This window comes from Quercus lobata, chromosome 2 (genome assembly GCF_001633185.2).
Source record: "Quercus lobata isolate SW786 chromosome 2, ValleyOak3.0 Primary Assembly, whole genome shotgun sequence".
Taxonomy (NCBI): Eukaryota; Viridiplantae; Streptophyta; class Magnoliopsida; order Fagales; family Fagaceae; genus Quercus; species Quercus lobata.
In genome coordinates this window covers 55,957,644-55,984,970 of record NC_044905.1, presented here as the reverse complement: position 1 = coordinate 55,984,970, position 27,327 = coordinate 55,957,644, and the positions used below count along the sequence as shown (strand labels likewise).

The following is a 27,327-nucleotide window of genomic DNA, read 5'->3' as shown; positions in this document are numbered from 1 at the left end:
CCTCCCCACCTCCACCTCCACCTCCTCCTCAAGCCTCGCACCGCTGACATCACCTCCTAACAAGTCTCTCTCTCTACTATTTTCTATATCTGTTTGGTTGCCCAGAAAACGATGGAAAGTAAAACCAAAACCTAGAAAAGATAAAAGAAAAACCTTCAAAACTAAATCAAAAGACCACACCTTTTGCTTTACCCAAATAAGTTGTGCTAATTTCTTCCCTTTGCAATCACACCGCTTAAAAAAAAAAAAAAAACACCTACGTTCAAATTTCTTTCAATATCTTTCACTCTACTTTGTGATTAAGGAAAACAAAAACTTCGATTGATGTATATCCATAGTTTTCAAACTTTTACAATTACAGTCGGGTTTGGTTCCAGAAATTAGGGTTAAGGAATTTGAAATTCTGATATGTGAATATTTTTTTAGATATTTTCAGTAATGGGTTTGTTTAAATTCAACCCTTTTGGATTTAAAACATTCAATTTCTTTCTCTGCAGAGATGAAGTGGAATCTTTGTTCAATCTGGAGTCTCTAATTTCATCAAAGCAAAGGTACCAATTTCTTTTCCTAATATTCTCCTAATTTTTCCTCTCTATTTGTTGAAATCAGGGAAAACCTCATCAAAATAAAATCTTTCTAATCCTTTAAACTTAATCATTTCACTTTAATTTTCAAGTTTTGTTTTCTCTCTTACATGTTCCCTTATTTGTAAGGGGGATTGAAATTGTGGGGTTTTGAAATCTGAAAATATTTTGTTATTTTGTTTATTCATTGTAGATTTTAGACTATATTTTTTTTAAAAGATAATTTTAAGTCATGATTTTGTTATTTTTGATGTTGGGTTTTTCTGGGTTTTGCATGTTTTAAATTGTTAAATTTGAAAGTATATTGTTCTTTGTACAAAATTGATTACTTTGTATGTTATGGTAGAGAATAATTTTCTCAGAGATTTACTAATCAAAAAAAAAAAAAAAATGTCAGAGATTCCTAGGTGTTGGTTTTGGTGTGTACAATATTTGGTTTTTTGGGATTTTCATGTTGTATGTCGTTCTTGAAAATTCATTGAGAATCTTTTTAGTACTAAGAAACAAAAGTGAAACAATAGTAAAAGGAATTGTAACCAGTTTTGAAGGTTTTAAATTGTTCTATTTAAATTACATTTGTTAGTTTACTTTGCTAATCTGTGAATTGTGGCGATAAGTAGAGAATTGCAACCAGTTATGATATTTAAATACCATGAAATTTCAGCAAGTTGAGATGATTAGTAGAGAATCTATCATGCAGTCACATGAGAAAATTCAATAATTCAAGGCTTTATACAGTACTTAACACAATTGAGATGATTTCTTTTCAATTTGTGAATGATGGAAGTATTTTTTTGCCTAATTCATAGTGTAATGTACCAAGTTTCTTCAGTCAGTTTTCTTAATCCTCTTATACTTTTAAGGTCTATTTTGGAAGAGAATTATGGGTGGAAAAAGCTTATATAAATAAAGGGGTTCACACATTGAAGAAGCCACAATATTGGTTTATGTTTTTAGCAAAGTATGGTATTTGGTCTTGCTACATTTTGAAAGTACTACAATTTGACAGTGGGCATGATATTCTATTTTTGTTTCAGACTTTCAGTTGTGTTATATTGATCCTGGAGTTTCCAATGGGGAGGAGATGCAACCACCGAAGAGAATATATAGTGCACAACTATAAAGTATTGTGTTCTCTGTTAGTGCTTCTTTTAGGTACTATTTATCTATTTCATTATGTTATTTACCTCATTCGATCCCTTTTCTGTTGTACTGTATGAAAAAAAAAAATATTTCAAGGTTATTACTTGAACACCAAATGAAAAAAATTACAGCTGTATGTTTTTTTTTGTAATTTTGTTTAGCAAGTCAATGTATTGAAGTTTTGTGATAGTTAATTTGCAAGATTAGCAATCTCACAATCCAATTACGTAATTCTCAACTTAATTGACAAAAGGTATACATCCATGACTAGAGTAACCAACTAAAGCACAATTGCAATTTAATTCTGCTCACTAACTTAGAGTCGCATTGAGTATCTCATTTAGAACCTATAGTTTATCATTATAGCATTACAAAAAATGTATAGACACACACTCTCTTAGAGAAAGAACATCATTGTTAGAAACATCAGAACATTTCTCCTTGCATTCTCTAAATTTTGCTTTTTTTTTTTTTTTTTCCAGGTCCAAGAAAATCCTCTCAGCTCCAAAAACTTTTTGCAAATTAAACCCATTAGTCAAGAAAAGTGATGCTTATCTAAGTTCTGAAGAATAAATTCATTGAAATGGTTCATGGTCATCATGGACGGATTTTTTTGGAAAATTTCATTAATAATTGAGAAGTTTCTAATGCATATTTATACAGTGCAATTGATTAGGTAGATTAGGTAATGATAATCATGAATTAACTAAAAATTGCCATAATGATTATTATTGCTTAAAAGCTAATCCATATTTAATATACATTTCAGTTGATTTAAGGCTCATCTAGATCTATTATTGCTTAAATTCTATGAAATTTTTGTGGTTTTAGATAGTGCAATTGGTATGGATGCTTGACTTTTATACCCAACTTTAATGGCTACATTATAGTGATTTTTAGTTACTTAAGTTGAATACCTATATTTATCCTAGCCGGAGACAAATGATTTATTATTTGGGTAGAGAATAAAAGGATGATTCAAAGAGCTACAAAGATAGGATAGCAACAGATTGGTAATTGAATTAAAAATTGGCATGCATAATTATATTAGAAATGCGTTAGATTTAATAGATTGCTTGGTCAATTAGGAATCACACCAAAGCACTAGATGGAATTAAATATGTGTGTGTGTGTGTGTGTGTGTGTGTGTGTGTGTGTGTGTGTGTGTGTGTGTGTGTGTTACATTTGTGTTTTAACATTTGATAGCAGTACAATGCTTACAGCAGAAGTTGTTTTTGGGTTTGAATCTTAAAGATATGTAACTATAAATATCTTTCTTAATAGTTCAATGATTGATGTCTAAATCAATTGAAAACAATTATAAAGAATTAGGTAGATGATAAAGAGTAAAGCACCCTGCAGTCTGCATTGCTCTAAACCAGGAAAGGGATTTCAATTGGATTAATATGCATGTTGCAGGAAGTGCAAGAATACAAAGAGGAAAGCTTTAAGACAAATAGCTCAAACTCAACAACAAAAGTAAGATGGAATCCAAAATTTCTCTCTGATGTTTTCTTTTAGAATGTATGGAATTATTATGTTGTACATTGAGGACATTTTTATTGTATTATGAAGTAACTATTCAATTTATTTGTTTTTATTGTCTGCAAAAAAAATTGTCTAACAGTATATGGAGTTATGGTATTTTTTGTGGTGTTAAAGTGATAGAATGACTTTGTATATATGAAAGTAGAGACTTCATCTTTACATAGTCTAAAATTTTGCCAGTTGGTGCATTCCTTGCAATATTCATTTGTTTTTAATTAATTTTTTAAAGTTTCTGTGAGACTATTTAATACTGTAGTTTGATGTAATTCATAGATTACTACTATAGGATTTGAATTTTGTGATATTGAGTGCATGTGTGATGAAGAAAGACATTTTTTTTTTTTTTTGGGTCTATCTCAAATTTTGTTGACTGAACAAGAAATTTCAAGATTAGATTTCATAGTTTTCTTTCTTGCAAGTATTTTTTTTTTTTTGGTGCTATCTAACTATAAAATGTTTAAATTTTCACCTACAATTTGTCTTTTGTAGACCATGGGGCCTCTGCCCATCCTCTAGCAGCCCACACAACATGTTCCCACACATTTTGGAGAAGTTTGGCCCGTGCTTAAGGCCTTCCAACAGCACTACAGCCCGCATAGCATACCCATATGCAGCACACAACGTAACTGCCATTAACCCACTAGCACTTGTCCATGCATTCAGCCAGCCCCAACTAGCCCAATGCCTTGCACACAACATTTTATCATCACAGCAGCCCAGCCCTGCCTTGCACTCTAGCCACCAAGCCCACACACAAGGAACCAACAACCAAGCCACCAATGCCATGCACCACCACGTAGGGTTAGCACCACCTACTGTTGCCCATCATCCCACCCATCTCTGCCCACCATGGCCCTTCTTTGCCATGGCCTTGGGGTATCATGTGGAGCAAGGTGCCTCCACATGCTGCCCCTCATCACTGCTCATTGATCCAACTTGAGTAGGGAGACTAGGCTAGTCCCCCTCAAAGAGCCCTTAGGAGCATCACTAGTCAGACATGAGGAGCTATGAGTGTGTTGAGAAAACATAAGCCAAGTGATTGACTTAATGCTACCCAAGCACCCTCATTCTTCATGCCATCATTAGCAACACATAATGCTCCTAACACACGGCATGGTTGTGGGTTTGCAAATTGGATTTTCTAGGTGAGATTGACGTGGTCAAGAGAAAAAAGCCACATGATTGAATTTTAAGTGGGGAACTTAAGGAACAGCGCACCTAAGTACTATACTTAAGTTTTGTCATTTGTGTTATACCCGATTATTGTGTTGGTTTCGGTTATGGTCTAAGCTCGCTAGGATTCACCATCCTTACGGCCTGATGGGTCAATACAATTATATGATTAAATTTATTAGAAAATCTAAAATACATTCTTAAAGAATTTTCCTTAACATTTACCGTTGAATGAAAGTTACTTTCGAAAGGCCTCTACCTCAAAGGAAAAATACTAGTACTAGAAATTACATATGGTAAAAAGAAATACATCATTGAATGCATGATGGGAGAGCCTAAAAGTAAAATAAACAGTCAATCATAACAAAAATCTTTAGTGGCCAACGCTACATTCCTCTTTCAAGTGGACGCGTCCAATTAGATAGATGTTGCAATTAGAATCCTGTTCCCATAACATTATAAAGGTCCTGGTAGTACTTGATCTTGAAAGTTTCAAGCTTTCTATCAGCAAGGCCTTAATTAGCTCCAACTTTAGTCAAACTTCAAAGTTGTTCTTTCATCAGATTTTATGCTGTTTCTGTGAGGTAAAAACCATTTGTTTTAGGATAAAAGTTGTTATGACCATTCTGTTATACGCATTTTTTGAATTAGAATCATGATTTGAATTTTGAAACGTGTCTTTAACTAATGATTTCAATTCAAAAAATAGACGTGTAACAATGTGTGAAATATACTAATAGGGTACGGTGGTGAGTAACAAATACTACTCCTTGTTTTGTAGTATCTAGAAGGTCAGTCAAGGTAGTTTCATTCTTTTTTTTGGCAAGTAGTCAAATTACTAAGAAGTAAAATAAATGACAATGTTTATTATATACACACTGCCCTATTACACACAAATTACACACATTTAAGCTTTTGAACTGAAATTTGTGACTTCAAGTCAAGATTTTAGTTCAAAAAATAATTTATGTATACTGTGTGCAACAAGGTGTGGGTAAGAAACATTTCCTGAAAATAAAATAGCATATTAGATTTGGAAAAAAAAGGCATAAGAGAAAGAGAGAGGAGCCCATACACAATACATTAGCAACAGGCCAGCAGAGATGTGTGCAGAGATAAGACATACATCATGACCAACGCTCGAAGACGAGCAAGCTCGACTTTATTGCATACTTCGATATACATGAATGGTACATGTTAAGGTATTACTATAAATTATGTTCTTTTACACTTATTTCAATTTTCATCTTTAACTACATAATTTTCTTTATCTTTTTATTTTCCACTTTCAACAGCCAATCGAATGGTTTAAGATGTGGATTGTGATCCAGAATTACATTGATGCATGTTAGATTTCTACAATAAATTCGGTGTTACAAATTACTGGTCATTGGAAAATTACATTTTTTTCTGACCGGTTATCAAAAAAAGAAAAAGAAAAGAAAACTACATTTTTAGAGAAAAGGATATTCTGACTACTGAGATTTAAACATTCCTCGAGGAATATTGAGATATTCTGAAAATGTGGAAATAAATTAACAAGATTTATGCCATTAATAAAACCCTCACCTTTTCGTGAATTAATATGCTTTTTCTTTCCTTAATTATAAGCTGAATGATATGTCATTTTTATTTTTAATTCTTGATAGCAATGATATGCCAAATTTGGCCAAGCCTGTCTGGCATATCTTATCTCTTTTTGCTATGTGTCCTTCGAAGGAACTTAAGGTCAGCTCAGTCAGGATTCACTACAAGGAGCCTGGTCAAGAAGTCATGTGACAAGTACCATATTCGATCAGCAGGTGCATAGTTTTCTTCTAGTGGAAATTCTTTCTTCACGGTTGGGCTACATGAAAATAATACATTGATTTGGGTCTCCTCAACTGGGGGGAATATATTCTGTTATGGGCAGCCAAATAATGCACTTGATTAGAGGAAAGATTATGCAAAGATAAAAGAAACCTTCTACATGGGGCAAATTGGTGAGGAACTTGCTAATTGAAGCGATTGAAATCTAGTCTTCTATTCTTTCATTGCCTATAAATTGAAACTCCAGGACTTGCAATTGGAGCAAGAATATTTGAGAGGAAGTGAGGTCTAACATGAAGATAAGAGTCTTGTTTGATAGCCAAGGATGACTTGCCTGCTACTTCAAGAGGTTCAGGCTAGTGTTCGGCATTGCCTAGCTAGCTATAATCTCGTTTGGTTCCAACGCAAGTCACCATGGCTAAACTGAAAGTCTCTTCTCTCTCATGCTAGGCTTTTTCTTCTTCACCAGTTAAGCTTAATTTTGATAGTATTATATGCCCCGTACATTGAAGATTGCTTCGAGCTTAAGAGGAAGGGAGATCTTGCATGAAGAAAAGAGTCTTGTTTGGTAGCCAAGGATGACTTGCCTAATTCCTTGGGGAGATTACAAGTGTTTGACATAGTCTAGAATCCTTCTTTGGTTCCCAGGCAAGTCAACCTTGGCTTAACTGACAAGACTCTTTTTTCTCATGTTAGGCTTCCTCTTCTTCCGTACTTACAACCTGTTGATATTTGGCATAAACATTGGACTACTGCGAATCAAGAATACACAATGGTTTGCGCATGTATGCAAGGTATGTATTAGGTGAATGGGGGGTCATGCATTCAAGCCAAGGGAATTAGTTGAAAGATATATAAATGAGAAAATCACATCACTAGAATCTTATAGTTCATGTATTACTATTACCCCTAGGATGTAGTTATTACCTACAAACTATTATATACAGTTTTACGCACTTCAATTTTTAACCGAAACAATGATTTAAATTAAGTCACGAATTTGAACTTGGAAATTATAACTTCAAATCATGGTTTTAGTTAAAAAATAAGGTGTATGTAAAATTGTATGTAATAGTTTAGAGAAGTGCTACATCCACAACATTTTTAAAACACTTTCACAACAAACCATAAGTGATTAGTTATTATTGATTCTATTTAAACCTACCATGGATTTTTTTTTTTTTACCCTACCAATAATAACCAATAACAACTTGACGCTTATGATTTGTTGTGACATATTGTGAACATAGTATTTCTCATTCTCAATAGCTTATGTGCAACAAATATTAGTACTACCCTTAGCTTATTATTCTTGAACAATGTTGTGATTTTATTTTTTTTGGGTACAGAAGAGAGAAACTTGCACAAGCCAGGATCGAAATAAATTTTTATATAGGACTTGGACGCAATTGTTGCCTGATTCGATATATAATTCTTGCAGAACTTTCTTTGCACTTGGTAGAACAACAACCTTAGCCCCGATCTATCAGAGTTTAGATGAAGCTACCAAGATCAGTAGCAAGAGTAGAGTAGAAGCCAGCAACACAAGGGATCAAAGCACTGTTCACAGAGTTGTTGATTCTATAACAAAGCATAAACGGCAAAGAAACATAAGTGAAGAACAATGACCATACGACTTGTAGTTTTGTGTGTTTAGGTGCTTACTTAAGTGCTAACACGTGAGACAGTTAGTTAGTCCTGTAGCTGGCACGTGTGATAGGTTGTTAGTTCTGGTAGTTGGTTATTTTTGTGTTCACACCTGTACAAATTAGTATATATATATAGTTTGTGTAATCATTTTACAATTAATGAAATATACAGATTTCAATCTTTGATTCTATGATATGGTATCAGAGCAAATTCCCAAATTCCTGTAGGGTTTTGCTTTTCTTTCAATTTCAGTTTTTCCTTTCTCAATTTTCTCAAGAAAATCTTTCCCTGTTCTTGAGAAAATTCTGTTCTTGGGAAATTCATTCTTCATTCGCCATCTATGGCTTCTGCTACGAATGCAAATGTTTCTACAGATGCTTCCACATTTGTGAATCCATCTTTTTCTTCACAAGAATCTCCAATGGATGACCCTCTGTTCTTGCATCATGCAGAAAATCCAAGCTTAGTTCTTGTCACACAACCATTAATAGGTGGAGAAAATTATGCAGCTTGGGCTCGTGCAGTGAGAAAGCTTTACTCACCAAGAATAAACTAGGTTTCATTGATGGGACTTTAACTCTCTCATCACCATTGGTATCAACTCCTTCGAATGTGCAAGCGTGGATAAGATGTGACAACATGGTTGGCACATGGCTAACCAATTTAGTCTCACCAAAGCTCTAAGCAAGCATCATTTATGAGGATACTACCCTAGAAATCTGGAATGACTTGAAGAATCGCTTTGCCCAGACAAATGGACCTAGAGTTTTCAATCTTCAAAAAGATATAGGAGAGCTTCATCAAGGTGAGATGTCTATCACTGACTTCTATACCCAGTTGAAGGTGTTTTGGGATCAATTGCAAAACCTTAGTCCATTTCCTTCTTGCACCTATGGTAAATGCATTTGTAATATTAACAAAAGGCTTCCTGATCTGCAAGTAAGAGAGTCTGTCATGAAATTTCTAATGGGATTGAATGATTCTTTCTCCCAAGTTAGATCTCAAGTCTTGCTTATGGACCCTATTCCATTTCTTAGTAAGGTTTACTCCTTGCTAATTCAAGAAGAGACACAAAGATCAGTGCCTAATGCCTTTTTTGCTAAGATTGATTCCATTGCTTTAGTTGCCAAGTTGTCCAATGAACATCTTGGTTCATTTCTTGGTGGTGCTGTTGGCAAAGGGAAGGAGAGACCAACTTGCACACATTGTGGCAAGACTAGTCACACAGTGGATAAATGCTATAAAAAGCATGGTTTTCCACCAGGCTTTAAGTTCAAGAACAAGCCCTTTATGGCTCATCAAGTTTCTTCAGATGTGTTGCCCATTGCTCCTCCAATTGCTTCACCAATTCATCACCAACTTGTTTTTACTCTTGAATAGTATCAACAGCTTTTTGCTCTATTTGGAGCTTCCACTTCATCCCTTGCACCTTCTGCTCCAGTAAAAAATGCTTCAATGGCCAATGTAGCATCATCTTCTACATCTGCTAGTGCCCCAACGGTATTGACTTATCTCATAGTGTTTTCTTTGCACAAGTGGTAAATAGAAGAATTTATGATAAGTGGACTTGGGTATTGGATACTGGAGCTATTGATCACTTTGTTTATTCTGTTGAATATTAACTTCAATTACTGCTACTATACAGTCTTTGGTTCACTTGCCTAATGGGGGATCAGCTCAAGTCACTCATATTGGCACTATTGTTCTTTCTTCTTCACTCACTCTCACTAATGTTCTTTGTGTTCCCTCATTTAGTTTTAACCTGCTATCTGTTAGTACACTCACATTATCTCAGCCTTATTGTCTTGTTTTCCTCTCCACTTATTGTTTTATCCAGGACCTTTTACCTTGGAAAACGATTGGGGTGGGCAAGGCTGTTGATGGGTTGTACTTGTTGCAATGTGATAGTCTCCAGCACATTCCTCATTCTTCACTTGCTGATTACCTAAGCAATCACAAGTTCAATGCTTCTTTTCTTCCTTTTTCTGCAACAACTTTTGCAAGTTCTGCATCTTCCTTTCTTTGGCATGCAAGATTAGGACATCCATCAGATATGAAGCTTAAAGCTTTAGGTCACACTATTCCTTCTTTACAATCTTTTTGTCATAAGGCTTGTCAAATTTGTCCTATGGCCAAGCTTAAAAGATTACCCTTCCCTTTTAATAATAAAATATGTGCTTGTGCTTTTGATTTAGTTCATATGGATGTTTGGGGGCCTTATTCAATTCCTACTTTAGATGGTTACAAATATTTCTTGACAATTGTGGATGATGCAACCCGAGCCACTTGGCCGTTTCTAATGAAATCTAAATCTGATGTTAGGCCTTTGTTTCAATCCTTTTATACTATGGTTGCCACACAATTTAGCCAAAATATTAAATCCATTAGAACTGACAATGCCAAAGAATTTACCATGTCTGATTTTCTTAGTTCACATGGCATTATCCATCAACATAGCTGTGTTTACACTCCATAACAAAATTCTGTCGTGGAGAGAAAACACCAGCATTTACCAGCCATTGCCAAGGCATTACAAATTCAATCTCAAGTTCCTTTGCAATTTTGGGGTGATTGTGTTTTGACTGCTGCCTACCTCATTAATAGACTTCCCTCTCCTTTGTTGGATGACAAAACACCATTTGAGCTTTTATTTCATAAGCCTCCTGAGTATAATCATCTCAAAGTTTTTGGCTGTCTGTGTTTTGCCTCTACAATTGTCCACACTAGAAACAAATTCTCACCAAGGGCAAGAAGATGTGTTTTCCTTGGCTACCCTTGTAATATCAAAGGTTATAAACTCTATGATCTTGACACTGATGCTATTTTTGTCTAAAGGGATGTTGTTTTTCCTTATGTTTCATCTTCCAATGATTCTATTCATTTCAATTCATTACCTTTGCCATGTGCTTCTCTTGTTCCTCCCTTACATGATGATCTACTTCTATCCAAACCCAACACTCTTGCCCTTACTCCTCATTCTATTATTCAAGTTCATCATACTATTGATGATGACTTTCTTGATGAGGTCCCAGAAGCACCTTTTGATCCCATTGCAAATCCTATTCCTCTTAGAAGGTCTACTAGATCTGTTAAAAGACCTTCTTATTTACAAGAGTTCCACTGCAATCAAGTTGCTTCTGTCTAGCCTTTGTCTTCTTCCTAATCAGGTACTTCTCATCCTCTTTCTTCTCATGTCTCATATCACCATCTTTCTCCCTCATATAAGACCTTTTGTTATGCTATTTCCTCTCTTGTTGAACCTCAATTTTACTACCAAGCTGTGTCTGATCCCCAATGGCAAGCTGCCATGGCTGCTGAAATAGCAGCTCTTGAAGCTAATAATACCTAGACCTTGACACCCTTGCCTGCTGGTAAGAAATCCATTGGCTGCAAGTGGGTTTACAAAATCAAGTATAAGGCTGATGGTTCTATTGAGAGATATAAAGCCAGGTTGGTGGCTAAGGGACTCACACAAAAGGAGGGCATTGATTACTTTGAAACTTTCTCTCCAGTAGCAAAAATGGTGTCTGTCAAGGTTCTTCTTGCTATTGCTACCATTAAGGGTTGGTTTCTTAGTTAATTGGATGTCAATAATGCTTTTCTTCATGGTGATTTGGATGAAGAGGTGTATATGGCTCTTCCACAGGGGTTTCATAGCCAGGGGGAGGTTGTTTGTAAGCTCAATAAGTCCATTTATGGCCTCAAGCAAGCTTCTAGGCAATGGTTTGCCAAATTCTCAAGCACCTTGATTCAGCTTGGTTTTATTCAATCCAAGGCTGATTATTCTTTGTTTGCCAAAAGGCATGGTGACATTTTCGTGATTCTTTTGGTTTATGTAGATGATGTTTTGATAGCTTGCAATGACAAGGCTGAAGTGGATAGATTTAAAGTCATGCTAGATGATAAGTTCAAACTCAAAGATTTGGGTGATTTGAAATATTTCCTTGGTTTGGAGGTTGCAAGATCAGACAAAGGAATTACTCTTTGTCAAAGGAAATACACTCTTGAACTACTCAATGATGCTGGACTGCTTGGCTGTAAGTATGCTAAAACTCCTATGGAGCACAATTTAATGCTAAGCAAGTTTGAAGGAGAAGAACTTAAAGATCCCAGTCACTACAGAAGGCTTGTGCCCAAACTCTTGTACTTAACAATCACAATACCTGACATTACATTTGCTATCCATAAACTCAGTAAGTTTATGTCCAAGCCAAGGAGACCACATTTGGATGCAGCACATAGAGTGTTGCAGTATTTGAAAGGTGAACCAGGCAAAGGACTCACGTTTTCTTCTAGCACAGACTTGCACTTAAAAGGATTTGTAGATGCAAATTGGACTGCATGTCCTGACACTAGGAGGTCAGTGATTGGCTATAGCATCTTCATTGGTGATTCTTTGGTGTCTTGGAAGTCCAAGAAGCAGTCTATAGTATCAAGATCCTCAGCTGAGGTTAAGTACAGATCTATGGTAGTGGCAACATGTGAGATAGTGTGGATTTTGTACTTTCTTAAGGATATTGGAGTGAATCATGAAAAGGAGGCCTTGTTGTTCTGTGACAGTCAGGCTACATTGCACATTGGCTCCAATCCAGTCTTCCATGAGAGGACAAAACATATTGAAATAGATTGTCATGTGGTTAGGGATAAGGTGTTGGAGAAAGTGATTAAGCTGAATCATGTTAGATCAAATTGTCAATTGGCCGATCTGCTCACTAAAGCCTTGAATTACAATCAATTTTCAACTCTTACTTGTAAAATGGGGATGCTTAATATACATACACCTGCTGCTCTGGAGGGGGAGTATCAGAGTTTAGATGAAGCTACCAAGATCAGTAGCAAGAGCAGAGTAGAAGCAGTAACACAAAGGATCAAAGCACTGTTCATAGAGCTGTTGATTCTATGACAAAGCATAAACGATAGAGAAACATAAGTGAAGAACAATGACCATACGCCTTGTAGTTTAGTGTGTTTAGGTGCTTACTTAAGTGCTAACACGTGAGATAGTTAGTCCTGTAGCTGGCATGTGTGATAGGTTGTTAGTTCTAGTAGTTGGTTATTTTTGTGTTCACACCTGTACAAATTAGTATATATATATAGTTTGTGTAATCATTTTACAATTAATGAAATATACTGATTTCAATCTTTGATTCTATGATACCCATTGATGTAAGAATGTCCTACATAAAATTGATAACCCAAGCCTTGGAATTTTCTTCTTTCTGCTGCAAATTTGTTGCATTTCCTTTTGTGTTCAATAGAAAAATTAGTTTGTATTAACCATGCATAATACCCTTAAGAAGAGCCTCTCTGAAGCAAAATATTACAAAATTATTGGAAAATTCTCCAATCATCAATTACAATAAATGATGAACTTAATTTGTTAGGGATACCAAAAACTTATACAAAATATTCCACACCACTCTCACAATTCATTTCACTTAAGTCCACAACAATAAAAAAAATAAAAAAATAAAAAGTTGTGAGAAAATGTGAAAATTTCTGTGTGAAAATCGGTGGTTCTAGACTTTTCGATGGATAATAAGCATATTAATGATGAAAAACTTCACTCTTACTTGGGAAATCATTCTCTCTTTTTTCCTTGGCTGGTCAAGATATCATCCAAACTATAAAAATCAATATTGACCCGATATATGCATTTAGTCATTCAGGGAATTGCTTCTAATTCTCAATCAATGTAATAAAACGATAAAAAAAATAAAATGGTAATTCATAAGGAAGTGGAAATATCGATAGATAACGTCTTTAAAAGAAAATCTACTATGGAGTAACATGCCCCAAAGCAATTGACTCTAGAAGAATGAGTTTACACCTACTCATAACACTTTTTTTTTTAAAGATGAAAACCACATACTTGCAACACTTTTGACTAGACTCTAAGATACCCACTACAAAAAATTGTTCTATATTGGTGTTTCGAAACTGCCGCAATAGGTCTAGTTAGATTATGTCTACACTTTTTAGTATCGGTCAAGAAGTGACACAATAGACCCGGATGGGCTATACTGGCGCTTTTCAAACCGCCCGTATAGGTTTCGACAGTTTGGGGAACCTATACCATCAATTTTGACAAACTGTCGAAATAGCCCAAGCAAGCTATCTCAGCAGTTTGAAACAGCCAATATAGGCCTTTTTTTTTTTTTTTTTTTTTTTTTTTTTTTATAAAAAAATTTAGACTTTAGCGGTGGTTTGAAACCGTCACTTTAGGTTTTTTTTTTCCTAGGCATAAATATTTTCCTTACATTTTGTTTTGTCAAACTATTTATAGCTAAACAAAAATCAATACTAAATAAAGGAATGGACATTTCAAACTATCAAATTAATACAATACGATAATAAAATAACATGCTATAATAATTTTTATGCCCAAAAGAAGACATCCCAAAGGTCGTATCAAAGTTGCAAACTGTTTTAGTGCAAAACATTAAAATTTTGACCCGCATGTTTTGTAGTGCAAGATAACTAAATAGTCCTAAAACCAACACACACACACACACACACACACACACACACACACACACACACACACACACACACACCTACAAGCGACATATTTCCTAATGAGATTCCCATGATGAATGATGATTTATTTTGAGTAGCAAGAGAATGGCCATTTGCATCATCACCATCCTAAATATAATAAAGTCAAGGTTATAAGTTAATTTAACAACAACGTTACTAATGAAATAACACAATAAGACTAATCTATTACCAATTGAATACATTAAATACATTTGCAAAACATTAAAATTTTGACTTGAGTAAATAGTGATGATTGTTGACTAATTTGAGATTATTTTTTTTTAATTGCCACATTTCAGACCTTTTTTCTTCGTAATTGCATAGTTTCTCCTTCAGAGATGCTATCTCAGTCTCCATCTCCTTAAATTTTGATGCATTTCATTGGATGGGGTGGAGAAGTACTAGACTCTTCAAGGTTCCTTCTAGTTTTACAAGATGGGGTTTTTCCAAAACCCACTCCAATGTACATTTTCAGGGCACTCTAGGCCCATCACTTGACCAAATGCATCATCACTTGTCCATAGGATTCCTCCACCATTGGTCTCTCCATACAATTGTGTTCCAGGAACATTCAAAAGTTCTTTCATCCCTTCCTAATATTCACAAACAAAATAATATATTAGAAATCTAGATAATACTTACAATCCATTTATTTATAATCAACAATGATACTTTTGTTTGTCAGGATAAGTAAATCAACAAGGATACATGTAAACTATAGATAATACTTAACAATATTTTGTCCCTTTTTGGGTGACAGGAGTCCTATCTTTGTGGGTATATACTACTTTATAAAACTCCGCACACTCTATCGGCGCCCTTTTCTCTTTTTCCTACAACATGGTCATTAAATTTATTAAAATAGTTATATGGCGAAGACGCGTTTAAGTTTAGTTGCCATCATCTTTGCAGTATAGCTACCCATAAAGTTCATGCGGATGAAAGCAATATCTATGACATCATGTAACTACAAGCTATATAGCTAAAACTATAGAACAAATTTAAATCATTTAACATTTTAAGAAGTAGAGTTTTTACGACGTTATCAGCATTTTGAACATGACTTCTAGATCCAACAGTATGTATTTCTTCTTGGTTTGAAAAACGTTTATTCGCCTCACATAGTTTCTACTAATACATTCACGAAAATGACATCAAGAACCTAATATACCTCTGTTGTAGAACTGCGGTTATAGACCTAGGTGTATAGTCGCTATACACCTATACTGGAAGTTTTGGAAACCGTTGGGGACAAAACGCTGGTGTTAAATATATTATTAGCCACGCGATGTGTTATACCATGTTGTATATGCTAGAATGGATGCGGAAGGGGAAACATAGAATAGGACACTGAGAACACGAGGGTTACGTGGTTCAGCCTTGTCAGCCTACATCCACGGAAGAATCCCTTAAGGGCTACATCTTTATTATGTAAGAGTGTAGTATAATAACCTGTGTTACAATAAGCCATAACATGAGTATATATAGGCGACTAAACTCTAAACTATTAGTACAAGCAGGACTGGGCTTGGGCCTATTACATTGGGGGTAAGCTACAGACAGGGGGGGAGAGTGTCGTTCAAAAGGGCAGTCTCGGTGCGGAAGCATAAATAGGTTACAAGTGTAGTTCTGGTACAAGTGTAAACTAGGGGAGAAGAGAAGAGAGCCATTTTGGTTTACAATGTATTTCTATTACAAAGTGAAACTAGAGCTCTGAGGTAATGTGTAAAACTAATCCTGCTTAAAATTGATGCAAAGGGTTCCTTTTATAGCTGGAGGAAGCCTTGGATCCGTTTAGGAGATTGCGGAAATCACGGAAGGTAAAACTCTTTTACTCTCAGGTGAATATCTTTTCAGCCGAAAATAAACAGTAACTTCAATGATTTTGTCAGGGCACTGTTGATTGAACAGTAACTGGTCACTGTTTATGAACAGTGTTTTGTCCCCTTACTTTTTTGAATAGTAATTCTGCACAACGTTCTGATACTGTGTAGTGAATAGTAGCTTGTCAGCAACCTTGCTGGTGCGGGTACTGTTCTGGAATAGTAACTGGATTTGCAAAGGTGGTTCTTGAGCTATTTTGGGGCTTCTGGAGCTGTTCTAGAGCGTCCTGGAGCCATTCCTGGAATTGTTCGGACTTTCTTAGTCAGAAGTACCAGATGGATACCCATCATAAGGATCCCATTCAGGAAGGTTATAATCACAGTTATGTTCATGGTATTTATCAAACAAATTACAAAACCCACAATACAGTAGAGGTTCATAGTCTGGGTTCTGAGTTGTGAACTGACTGGGATCAACATAGTCAAGCCTTTGAGTGGTGAAGGCTTCTGAATATGGCTTGGTGGTAAATACTGAAATCCTACCAGTATTTCCTGTGAAATGGTAATCTTTCCATAATTCACTGGAAACATCGAGGAGTTCATTGTTGAAGTAGTTTTTCCAACATCCTGCAAGAGCATATGGGTCTAAATAGGATAGGTAGGAGTCTCCTTCATACCAAGTGCCATTGTGGGTGTACCTGTTGATGAGTACAAGGTGGTGAGCAGCTTGTACTGTCATCCAATTGTTACCGTCCCATTGTGGGAGAGTACTCTAACATCTGATGGATACAAATGGACTTTTGATCTTTGCAACAACCTGTTGGATTATCTGGGGGAATTGGCTGATCTGACTATGGCTTGTTAACTTGATGAGTTTGATGAAACCATATTCAAACATTCTTGAAAGCCAGCTTGGATCTCTATCTTCATCATCTGCCCCGTCTTCATAGTTGACTATTAGACCAGGAAAATGATGTTTCTTTTCATAGACCCTGTGACTACTTCCAAAGTATTCATTCCAGGTTGATCGGATGAAGTCAGTTTCAATGTCATCTGAATCTTCACCATAAACCGGGAAATGGGTGGTGACCATCAATTTAAAATGTTTAAACCATTGGTCACGTGATTTAGACATTGCCTTACTTCCTAATATACGTGCTTGTATATCAGTTGGTAAGTTGGCAACAGTACTTCTTAGCTGGTTTTGAGTCTTAAGACTTAACCTAGCATAATCTGTACTCATAGTAGTCATTTTATCCATGGAATGGATATCTTCTTTGCCAAAGAGTTGACTAGTGAGAATTGCATTTCCTGCCTCAAGCTCTACTAGGTGTAATTCTAGTGCCTTAAGGGTTCTTTGGAAAAGATTATAGTGATTTTTGGTAAAAGCTCTCTGAAGGTTATCAAGGATGAATTTAATGGAGGGTGGGAGATCTGTATACACTCCATTGCTAAATTGTAAAGCCTTGTTTTTTACCTCTTGAAGAGTAATAGCCATGTAACCACTGGAATATGTAACCACTGCCGGGTACATATTTTGAAGGGATGTTGCTTTTCTGGGTTCTTGTCTAGAAGAAGCGCCTTCATGCATTTTTTGAGGAAATCCCTGTATAGGTGCCTTTCCTTTGTTTCTTTTTGAATTTGAAGAAGACATTCCTGTATTAACAAAATGGTTGTTTTCAAAAACATTTTTGTTAAATCATGAGATGTCATGGAGCAAATTATTTTATATGTAATGTGATGAGATGATAATTTATGAGGTTGATTGGGACTCAAAGAATTATCAAATATGATAGATGGTGCAATTTGATCAAGGTTCTTGGCTTGATTTGGACCAAATGGAAAGGTTTTGGCAATGATGAAGTTAAGATTTTTAGAAACAGAAACTTCTTGGAGACTCTCAATCTCTTTAGGTTCTGGATTCCTAAGAAACTTAAACTTAACTGGTTGCCCAAAAGGATGGGTAGTGATTCATTCACTATCCGTAATGAAAGGATACAATAGACACATGAACGGGTTTCCTAAGATGACCCTATCTGTCATATTTTTGACAAGAACAAAGGTGGTTTTAAAACACGCATTGTCTTGGCAAACATGTGCTTTTAGGATTTTGAATTCAATCTGCATTTTTCCTCCACTTGCGAAAGTTAACCTTTCTTTGGTTGTCCGGAAGTATTTAGAGGGGATGATTCCTTCTTGAATGCAGTTGAGATCAGCGCCTGAGTCTATTAAGGCTACTACCTCAAATTCAAAATCTCTGCTTATGACAATCCTGACTTTGGAGTGCCATTTCTGGAAGTTAATTCTACTGATGGTTTGCAAGAACGATCCTTTGGTTGGTTTCGGCTCCATATCTGCAGTAGGGTTAACTATTTTATCTATTTCTTCATCAGAAGGGTTCTGTAATGAGGTGCTTTCCTCATTGCCTTGATGAGAAACATTTTCTAACCATTTGACTCTTTGGTCCATGAGACTGTGATCGACCCTAAGGATGGTTAATTCCTGCTTAAGGTTTCTCACTTCTGATTTGGTATCCTTAATCTCTTTTTGGAGATCTTGGACAGTTATCTCTTTCTTGGATTTGGTAAACCTATTGTAGATTTTTTCCAAATCAACTTTTGGTTCCTGAAGCCTAGGTTTGGATGTACTGACTTCCTTTACTAGGGTTTTGTGGAACTCACTAAGTTTTTGAGCTTTCTCAACTGGGTCGGTGATCTGTTCTATGAGATCTAAGAGGAGCTCTTCTTGCTTAGAAAGAACACTAACAGTGTTGTTTCTGCAACAACTGTTTGTGCAAGGTATGGCTTCATTTGGACTACTAGAGGTGCTGGATAGAACTCTAAGAGAGGATGATTCCTAGTAAATCTGACAGATTTCTCGGTTAATAGAACTATTGGGAGACTCACTTTCTGGGTGGTCAAGTTCTATAAGGTTAGAGATATCTTCACTGATTAGAGAGTTGGTAGGGGATTTGCCTTTTCTCGGACATTCTTTCTTGAAATGTCCTTTCTTACCACAATTAAAGCATTTTCCTTTTGCTTTAAGTTTGAGGTTTTCTATGGAGTTGGAGTTTCCTTTCTTATAGAAATCATTTTTTTTGAACTTCTGTTTTCTATACTGCTTGGAAAATGTTTTCTTCCTATGGAAATCTTTAAAGGCTTCTTTTCCTCTGTATTTGGAAATCCTTTTCTTAGGAGGAATTGGGGGTGTATCTTGAAGCTGGTCATCTAGTTGTTCTTTCTCCTTTTCATCTTCTGAGGAGGGTCTACTAGAACTGCTAGAGGATATGTGGGCTTCTAAGACATTTACTTGTGGTGAAGGAGAGATTGGTTTCTCTACTTCTTGTGCTAAATTTCTATCCTTTGTTGGTCGGGTAGATTTAGCTGCTGGAAGTTTGGCTATGACATTTGACTTTTTATGCCATTTGAAATGTTTCTCAAAGTATTCAAAGAAAGGATAATCACTTGATACCTTTTTCATGAATAACTTCCATTTCTCCAAAACTTCTTCTTTTTGTTCTCTGGTATGGTTGGCTCTATAGGCTTCTCTTTTGGCTCTGTTTCTTTTAGAGTTGAAATCCTTTTCAAGAGCATCCATATCAGGGGTGAACTCTTTTGTCAACATTAAGAGTTGATAGTCATATTCAGTTTCTTGCTGAATAGGATTTCTCATATCAGTTCATGATGGTGAAGGAGGCTTAAGACTGTCCTGACTATTGCTGTCTTCTTCTTGATCAGCAACTGAGTCTTGTTTGGCTGTGTAACAAGGGGTATTAACCTGGAAATGGTCTTTTATACCTTGAAACTGTGGACCTAAGTCTCTTCTAGATATGGGAAAGGGAGCTCATGTTCTGGACGAACTACACTGAGATGCAGGTCTATCTCTAAGGTGGATAGTTGGCTACCTAAAGGGTTGGCGTAGATCTATGGATCTAGGCCATGGTTCTTGGTACAGATCTATCGAGGATCTGGGCCTAGGCTCATCATATTCTAAGGGTGACCTAAACCTAGATTGGTCAAAATTAAGTCTAACCGTTCCATCGACTAACTGCTGGACAAAATCTAGATCTGGATTTCTAACTGGGTTTTGGACCTGTAGATGATGGTTCTCATTATCTATAGTCCAATGTGCAGGGAAAGTGACTTCAGACCATTTCAGGGTTCTAGGTACCTGAACTGTGGATCTAATGTCTGGGGTTTGGATAAGAGTGGTTTCACCGGCCTTTCTCTTATCAACTGCCTAGATGGACATGTTTGTCCTCATGCACTTATAATACACTTTGTATATAAGAGCAAGCTGTCTGGTACCATGTAACAAGAATGTTCCATGGGTTTTGATGTTGAGGGTGAGGACCTTCAGGATGTGAGGGTTGTCAAGTGCTACAGTGAGATTGGAGAAACAGTTGAAATGAACTGGTCTGCCGCTCAAACTGGATTCCATGGTGCCTAAAAGACTGTCATTAAACCTGACATGACAGGTGTCTCTAAGGGCCATAAGGATTGAGTTGATCAACCCTTCTCTGATCAATGGTTTTACTCCAACTTGGACTAAACCGAGGTGAAGGAATTTATGATCGTTGTCCCTGTGGGCTTTCACGGCTGCAGGGGATAACAAGTAGCATGTTTCATACTCCTTGTTAATGCTATAAACTTGTTCTATAGTCCTAACATGGTAGTCTGTTTTGAAAGTTTTTTTCAAGGACCACGATGATGACTTATAGACCTGGTTTGTGGGAACTTTTGGTATGTTCGAACTTTTGGTATGTTCCAATTTCCTAGCTTCTGATCTAGATCTAAAAGCTGGTACGACTCCGAGTTTACCATTCCATCATCTTGTGAAATCTCAGGGAGAGTTGTACTGCTATCGTACAGACCACCTTTGTTACCGTATAGACCCCAAACCTATCCAGCCCCTAGAAAAGCCTTTAGTAAAGCTCCCTACAACTAAGTAAGCCAGTTTCAGACCTAAGGACCAAACAACATTAGAAATAGTTGCCCAAAAACTTGAGGAATTCGTGAAGAAGGAACCAGTCACCCCTTTACCAGACACCACCTCAACCAGTAGGGAACAACCCAAGGACAACTGGCTTACCACCCTAGAAGCCCATACAGCCTCTAGCAGTTCTAGTAGAACCTCCTCAAAAACTGAAAATGAGATAGAACACCTAGAAGACCAATTTCAAGGTTTACAGGTAAACAAGCTTTACCAATCCAAGGTAAACCCAACCAGCCTTACCAAGAATTGGTATCTCAGACCTACACCCCCTGACCTCCAGTATGAGGAAAGATCCACCCAGTTCACAGTATCTAGTGGTAAACTCTATGAATGGAACATAGATGTTTTATCCGAACAGGAAATCCTAAACAAAACCCAACATATAACCATGGTAGCCAATAACTACCTAAATGATGGACTTCAAAACACAGAGGTTGTTGAACTCCTGGTTTTAGGATTTACTGGAAAACTGTTAGTTTGGTGGAATAACTGTCTAACAGATGCATCCAAGGAAGATATTAAACATGCTGTCCAAAAAGATGAGGATGAGAACCCTATCTTTGACGAACGCATTGGAAGAGGTGTTCCCGATGGAGTCAATACCCTGATCTATACGATCACGAAACACTTCATAGGTAAACCCAACAATATCACATCTAGGATTTACGACCAGTTAAGTAACCTTAGGTGTAAAAACCTTGGAGAATATCGGTGGTATGAAGACATATTCACCACCCGTGTCATGCATAGAAGCGATTGTAACTCTCCATTTTGGAAGGAGAAGTTTATCAATGGCTTACCCACATTGTTTGAACAGAAGGTTAAAGAAACTCTTGCTAGCCCCTTAGGTGTCATAGATTATGATAGCCTAACCTATGGAGACATCTCAAGCACAATCCAAAATGAAGGAATGAAGATGTGTAGAGATCTCAAAATCCAGAGTCAAGCCAACAAGAGCAAAGCCAAGTATGAAATAGGAAATTTTTGTACCCAATATGGCTTACCTTCAATCACGCCCAGAAGAAAATCCAAACACAGAGATGTAGAACCCTCTGAAAAACCCCATAGGATAGGTAGGAGTCTCCTTCATACCAAAGGCCATTGTGGGTGTACCCGTTGATAAGTACAAGGTGGTGAGCAGGTTGTACTGTCATCCAATTGTTACCATCCCATTGTGGGAGAGTACTCCAGCATCTGATGGATACAAATGGACTTTTGATCTTTGCAACAACCTGTTGGATTATCTGGGGGAATTGGCTGATCTGACTATGGCTTGTTAACTAGGTGAGTCTGATGAAGCCATATTCAAACATTCTTGAAAGCCAGCTTGGATCTCTATCTTCATCATCTGCCCCGTCTTCATAGTTGACTATTAGACCAGGAAAAGGATGTTTCTTTTCATAGACCCTGTGACTGCTTCCAAAGTATTCATTCCAAGTTGATTAGATGAAGTCAGTTTCAATGTCATCTGAATCTTCACCATAAACCGGGAAATGAGTGGTGACCATCAATTTGAAATGTTTAAACCATTGGTCACGTGATATAGACATTGCCTTACTTCCTAATATACGTGCTTGTATATCAGTTGGTAAGTTGGCAACAGTACTTCTTAGTTGGTTTTAAGTCTTAAGACTTAACCTAGCATAATTTGTACCCATAGTAGTCATTTTATCCATGGAATGGATATCCTCTTTGCCAAAGAGTTGACTAGTGAGAATTGCATTTCCTGCCTCAAGTTCTACTAGGTGTAATTCTAGTGCCTTAAGGGTTCTTTGGAAAAGATTATAGTGATTTTTGGTAAAAGCTCTCTGAAGGTTATCAAGGATGAATTTAATGGAGGGTGGGAGATCTGTATACACTCCATTGCTAAATTGTAAAGCCTTGTTTTTTACCTCTTGAAGAGTAATAGCCATGTAACCACTGGAATATGTAACCGCTGCCGGGTACATATTTTGAAGGGATGTTGCTTTTCTGGGTTCTTGTCCAGAACAAGCGCCTTCATGCATTTTCTGAGGAAATCCCTGTATAGGTGCCTTTCCTTTGTTTCTTTTTGAATTTGAAGAAGATATTCCTGTATTAACAAAATGGTTGTTTTCGAAAATTTTTTTGTTAAAATCATGAGATGTCATGGAGCAAATTCTTTTATATGTAATGTGATGAGATGATAATTTATGAGGTTGATTAGGACTCAAAGAATTATCAAATATGATAGATGGTGCAATTTGATCAAGGTTCTTGGCTTGATTTCGACCAAATGGAAAGGTTTTGGCAATGATGAAGTTAAGATTTTTAGAAACAGAAACTTCTTGGAGACTCTCAATCTCTTTAGGTTCTGGATTCCTAAGAAACTTAAACTTAACTGGTTGCTCAAAAGGATGGGTAGTGATTCCTTCACTATCCGTAATGAAAGGATACAACAAACACATGAACGAGTTTCCTAAGATGACCCTATCTGTCATATTTTTGACAAGAACAAAGGTGGTCGGTATATCTAACACCCTCCCTCAAGCTCAAGGCGGAAGCTTGATGAAGGCTTGAGGTTGGATAAGCATGAGAAGATCACTTGGAAATGCCGTAAAGAATACCTTTGAAGAAACCACAATGAAGAATGTGCCAATTGACCAATTTCGGAGCTTCAAATGAAGAAACGGAGTCCGAAATTGGAATCTACGTGAAAAATTGAGCAAGATAGGCCTTTTCGGAAATTTTGACTTTTGGTCAAAGGTCAATGCAAAAGTCAAAGTTAGCTGGTCCAAGCTCAAAGTCAACGGATACATGGTTCGGGTCGGGTCACGGATCGGTCAGCAGAGCCACTGATGTCATCCTATGATGTGTCGCTGACGTGGCCTAGGGCATGCGTGGCATGCTGACGTGGAATGATGATGTCACCTGATGAAATCAGCATCTGTTCTTCGACGCGTGGAATGTGTTTTGTATGGTGACCGTAGACTTCTCAAAACCCCATCATAGACTCCAATAGTATTATTAGTTTTGAGAAACTGCAGACCAAAAATTGGAAATTAATACCTAATACTAGAAAATAATACTAAATAGTATGTCTTATTATGAAATCATGAACAAACCCATTAAATGCATGTAGAAATAGAATAAAAACCAAGGTTATCAATTCCGTACCATACTGGCCGAAATATACCGTACCGACCAGCAATCCGGTACGCTCGACCTCCTTGTTTCGTACCGGAAAAAATACCGGCCGTACTGGCCAATTTCGGGTAATACCGGCCGGTACAGGGCATACCGGCCGGTACAGAAAAAAGTTTTTTTTTTTTTTTTTTTAAGTTTTTTAATTTTTGAATTTTTGTTAAGATAGAATGGTAACTTATTTGCATTAACTTATTAGTACTATTTGTTTTCTTAGTATGCAATGATAACTTTTAAGCTTTTTATTTTATTTTATTTATTTTTTTTCCCTTTTAATTGATACTAAAGTCTAAATTTATGAATAATTAGTTCTGAATTGAGGAAATGTTTTATGGTAAACTTTTATATTTATTATAATATATATATACACACACACACACACACACACACACACACACATATATATATATTTATTTATTTATAAATATAAAAAATATCTGTAAACCCGAAATGGTACACCGGTATTGACCGGTATCCGAAATATATCGTACTGGTGGCCAAACCGGTACGGCCTCCGGTACGGTATTGACATCCTTGATAAAAATAGCAATAACAACAAGTTACATAAAGCTTTAACTCACAACATAAGATATGCGATAAATGTAAGCTCATGTAAAAAAATATCTAGTAGAAAAAATTTGATTTCAACAAAACACGTTCAATATACACAATTTGATACTTTCCTCAAAAAAAAAAAAAAAAAAAAAAAATGATATCAATATATAGAACTTTCTTTTTTGGTAAATAATATATAAAACATTTAGTACATACATATATCCTCTTCCCCTATCAAAATAAAAGGCTCCCCTCAAGATGCACTGATAGTACGAAACTATATACTATCGATATTTTTTTCTTAGTTAAAAAGAAAGGATTATTAGTTGACAATCAGTTATAAATGAAACAATGTGATAAATAACCTTGGCACTTAGATGTCACATAATGTTGGGCCTATACCAAAAATTAATTGGTGTTTTAATTTGATGATAAATAATTATTATCAGAAGTAGACGTCATAAGTTGAAAACTCTTTCTAAAAAAAAAAAAAACAACAACAACTACGTAATCATAAATTATATAACTTTATATATGTAATTACATTAATTTTTCATAGGTTTTAAACTAGACTTGTATAAACGTACATGGCAACCATTTATTATATTTTCGGATAACATTCTTAAAATATTAATATGCATTGCTTCAAATATGTGTCCAGTTTTATACAAGAAAAATGCTTGAGCAACAAACTATTTTACAACATTTTTTATAAAATGATACGTCTTCTCATTTCTTTACAGTTTGGACGGTGAGTTCTCAAAACTTCCGTTTTTATACATTTCATAATTTGTTGATAGTTTCATAAATTTTGTTTTAAAAAAATGTTGAAGGTTTCTCATTTATATATAGTTGTTTATATCTATTTTTTAATTTTTTGCTAGTCATATACATGTGTTTTTTCTAGTCGATAAATTGTTTAAATTGCATGCTTTTATAGTTTAAAATAATGCATAAAATATAAGGTTATAGATCATATAGTAAATAATATTCGATTAACACAAATTTTGACATGTGTATTAAGAGCGTAAAGAACATGTAACTCAACGATTAAAATTTTAAAATATGTAGTAATATTTATTTTATTAAGTAAGATTGTAGCTTAAGGTTATAACCAATTTTGTAGTCCTTTGTTCTTAAATCCTCCCTCCCCACTTATTGTGAGGAAAAAAAAAAAAAAGCTTAATAATTAGAGCACCACCTCCTAAAATTCATGATAATAAATTAATATTTTGTCATAAAAGGAAACACTGTTATTTTTTGCAGAATAAAAAAAGAACACTAAAAATAATCAAACAAATTTTTAAAAGTTTTGTTAAGGTTGAATGTTGTATGAGGTGAAAGGCTATATGAAAGAATTCTAAAAAAAATGCACTACATGGCAGAAAGAAGGGATTGTGGAGCAAATGATGTTGAAATTTCTTTTATACAAACCTTGTCATCCAATTGAGTAAACCTGGTTGGGATTTAAAAGATGCAACATTGTGCAAAATGGCCAGGATGAGTTGAAATCAATATTGTAAAGTCTATTATTGTGCTGTGGATTATATAATAAGATGTGATCCTTTCCCATAATTTCAAAGAATTTTTTTTTTTCTATTGCAAACTTCTGACAATCCCAAGTTTTTTGTATAATTATTAAATATTTATCAATTAAGCTAGGTTAAAAACTACTATACGAAATTTGTAATTCAAATTCTAAAGTAGTTGCTAAGAAGATCTTGTAGCACAGTATTATTTTTAAGATTCTTTTAAAGAAGAAATTGGGCAATTGTATTATTCAAAAGCCGACTCTCAATACAAGGAGAGAGGTTGTACATATGTATATTTATATACCAATGTTAAGTGTTTGTACAGAGAAGAATTTCAAAATAATTCAAAGTGTATAATCCATAATATGCTTTGTTTTGTTTTGACAATAATATTTTCTAGAAAATTAGTCATTTTCCAAAAAAGTATTTTCTATAAAACTATCTTATTTTCCAATACTTGGTAGCAACCTTAAATAAGTTGAAGAACAATCTTCTAAATTCTCTTATTTAACTTATTGTGAGATAGAGTTATTTTCAAAATAAATTTAGTGGAAAACAATCTCTAAAAGGAAGTTATACATTTTCTATTGACCAAAAATAATTTTCCTTTTGACTCATTTTTTCTGATACTACCAAATACTAAAAAACATAGAAAACTATATTTATACAAAGTTTTCCATCGAAATAATCTCTAAAAAAAGTGGAGTGATTTTCTCTTTTGGAGTCAAATCATTTGCTAATCTTCAATAACGGTAGGAGAGCCAAATATGGTGCTGATAATGAATAATGGCAGAGAATTTTGTGACATTTATC

At 35.5% G+C, this 27,327-nt stretch overlaps 1 protein-coding gene and 1 long non-coding RNA gene across 2 annotated transcripts; both read left to right on the top strand.

Moving 5' to 3' along the window:
- The first annotated feature begins 516 nt into the window (after positions 1 to 516).
- Positions 517 to 3,460, top strand: LOC115957378. The gene is made up of 3 exons (XR_004084354.1): positions 517 to 551; positions 1,622 to 1,739; positions 2,210 to 3,460. It is a non-coding gene; the product is annotated as an uncharacterized LOC115957378 (long non-coding RNA).
- Positions 3,461 to 11,538: 8,078 nt separating this feature from the next.
- On the top strand, positions 11,539 to 12,810 carry LOC115966763 (uncharacterized mitochondrial protein AtMg00810-like). Its single transcript, XM_031085930.1, has one exon. It carries the CDS (start codon positions 11,539 to 11,541, stop codon positions 12,808 to 12,810), a length of 1,272 nt encoding a protein of 423 aa, XP_030941790.1.
- Positions 12,811 to 27,327: the final 14,517 nt, after the last annotated feature.